Raw genomic sequence first — 849 nt, forward strand, 5'->3', positions numbered from 1 at the left:
ATATATAAGAAGTTCACTTTGCAGTTACGTAATTTTGAGGTTACTCCAACTGTGCGCCATGGACGACAAATGTTTTCCAAATTCCAGTGCTGTCCAATGCCTTGTGAAACTGTACGTTATCTTGCCACACACGTGTGTTTTTGTATTTCTGTATGTGTGTGTGTATTAAGAGACGGAATATGCTGAGGAGCGAGAAAGAGAATAGGAAAGAAAAAGGAAAGAAAAGTAAAACAGAAACTCACATCACAAAAAGAAACGATGTCACTTTGTAGCACTTACCTGTAATGCTTCTTTCTGTGTCAAACATATCAAACATGAGGAGTTGTCCATAAATTGAAAAAAGGTGTGTTGCATCCGATGTTGTGCCGTTATGACAGGGGAACAACTGCAAACTTACATTTCTGGGTAAAGGGAGACGATCTTGACCCAAGAAACTCTGGTAATTGGGAGCTCCAGCTAAAGCGAAGAAATAAACGACAAATTTATTTGAGTAAATATATTAATTGGCATATATTAACTTCTTTCTATATGAAAATGTTTATCATTGCGTAATTACGTTATATTATTATTATTGTTCAGTAGTTTTATTTTTATAACGTGCTTTCACTTCACTACCGAGCGCAGCTCTGTGCGCCTTGGGTATGTGCTGTGGTTTGCTGTGGTGCTCTTATGGTTACTGTATTGAAAGTGTTTTGCGTAGGATGTGTACAGTGCCCAGTAGTGCAATTTTCTGTATGTTATATATATTTGTAAGTCCTGGTGTTTTTGTTATGTATTTGTCTGAATATTTTTTTATTATGCCTAAGGCACCTACTATAATAGGAAATGTTTCTGTTTTTAGATTCCACA

At 36.2% G+C, this 849-nt stretch overlaps 1 protein-coding gene across 1 annotated transcript in view; it reads right to left on the bottom strand.

Annotated features, from left to right (window-relative positions):
* Positions 1-223: 223 nt before the first annotated feature.
* LOC128250278 (uncharacterized) overlaps positions 224-849 on the bottom strand; it is a 7,429-nt gene continuing 6,803 nt past the window's right edge. Inside the window, exon 5 of the mRNA XM_052975020.1 lies at positions 224-456. Within this exon, the coding sequence (XP_052830980.1) occupies positions 239-456 (218 nt within the window). The 3' untranslated portion in view covers positions 224-238. The remainder of the gene's footprint in view (positions 457-849) is intronic.

This window comes from Octopus bimaculoides, chromosome 20, assembly GCF_001194135.2.
Source record: "Octopus bimaculoides isolate UCB-OBI-ISO-001 chromosome 20, ASM119413v2, whole genome shotgun sequence".
Taxonomy (NCBI): domain Eukaryota; kingdom Metazoa; phylum Mollusca; class Cephalopoda; order Octopoda; family Octopodidae; genus Octopus; species Octopus bimaculoides.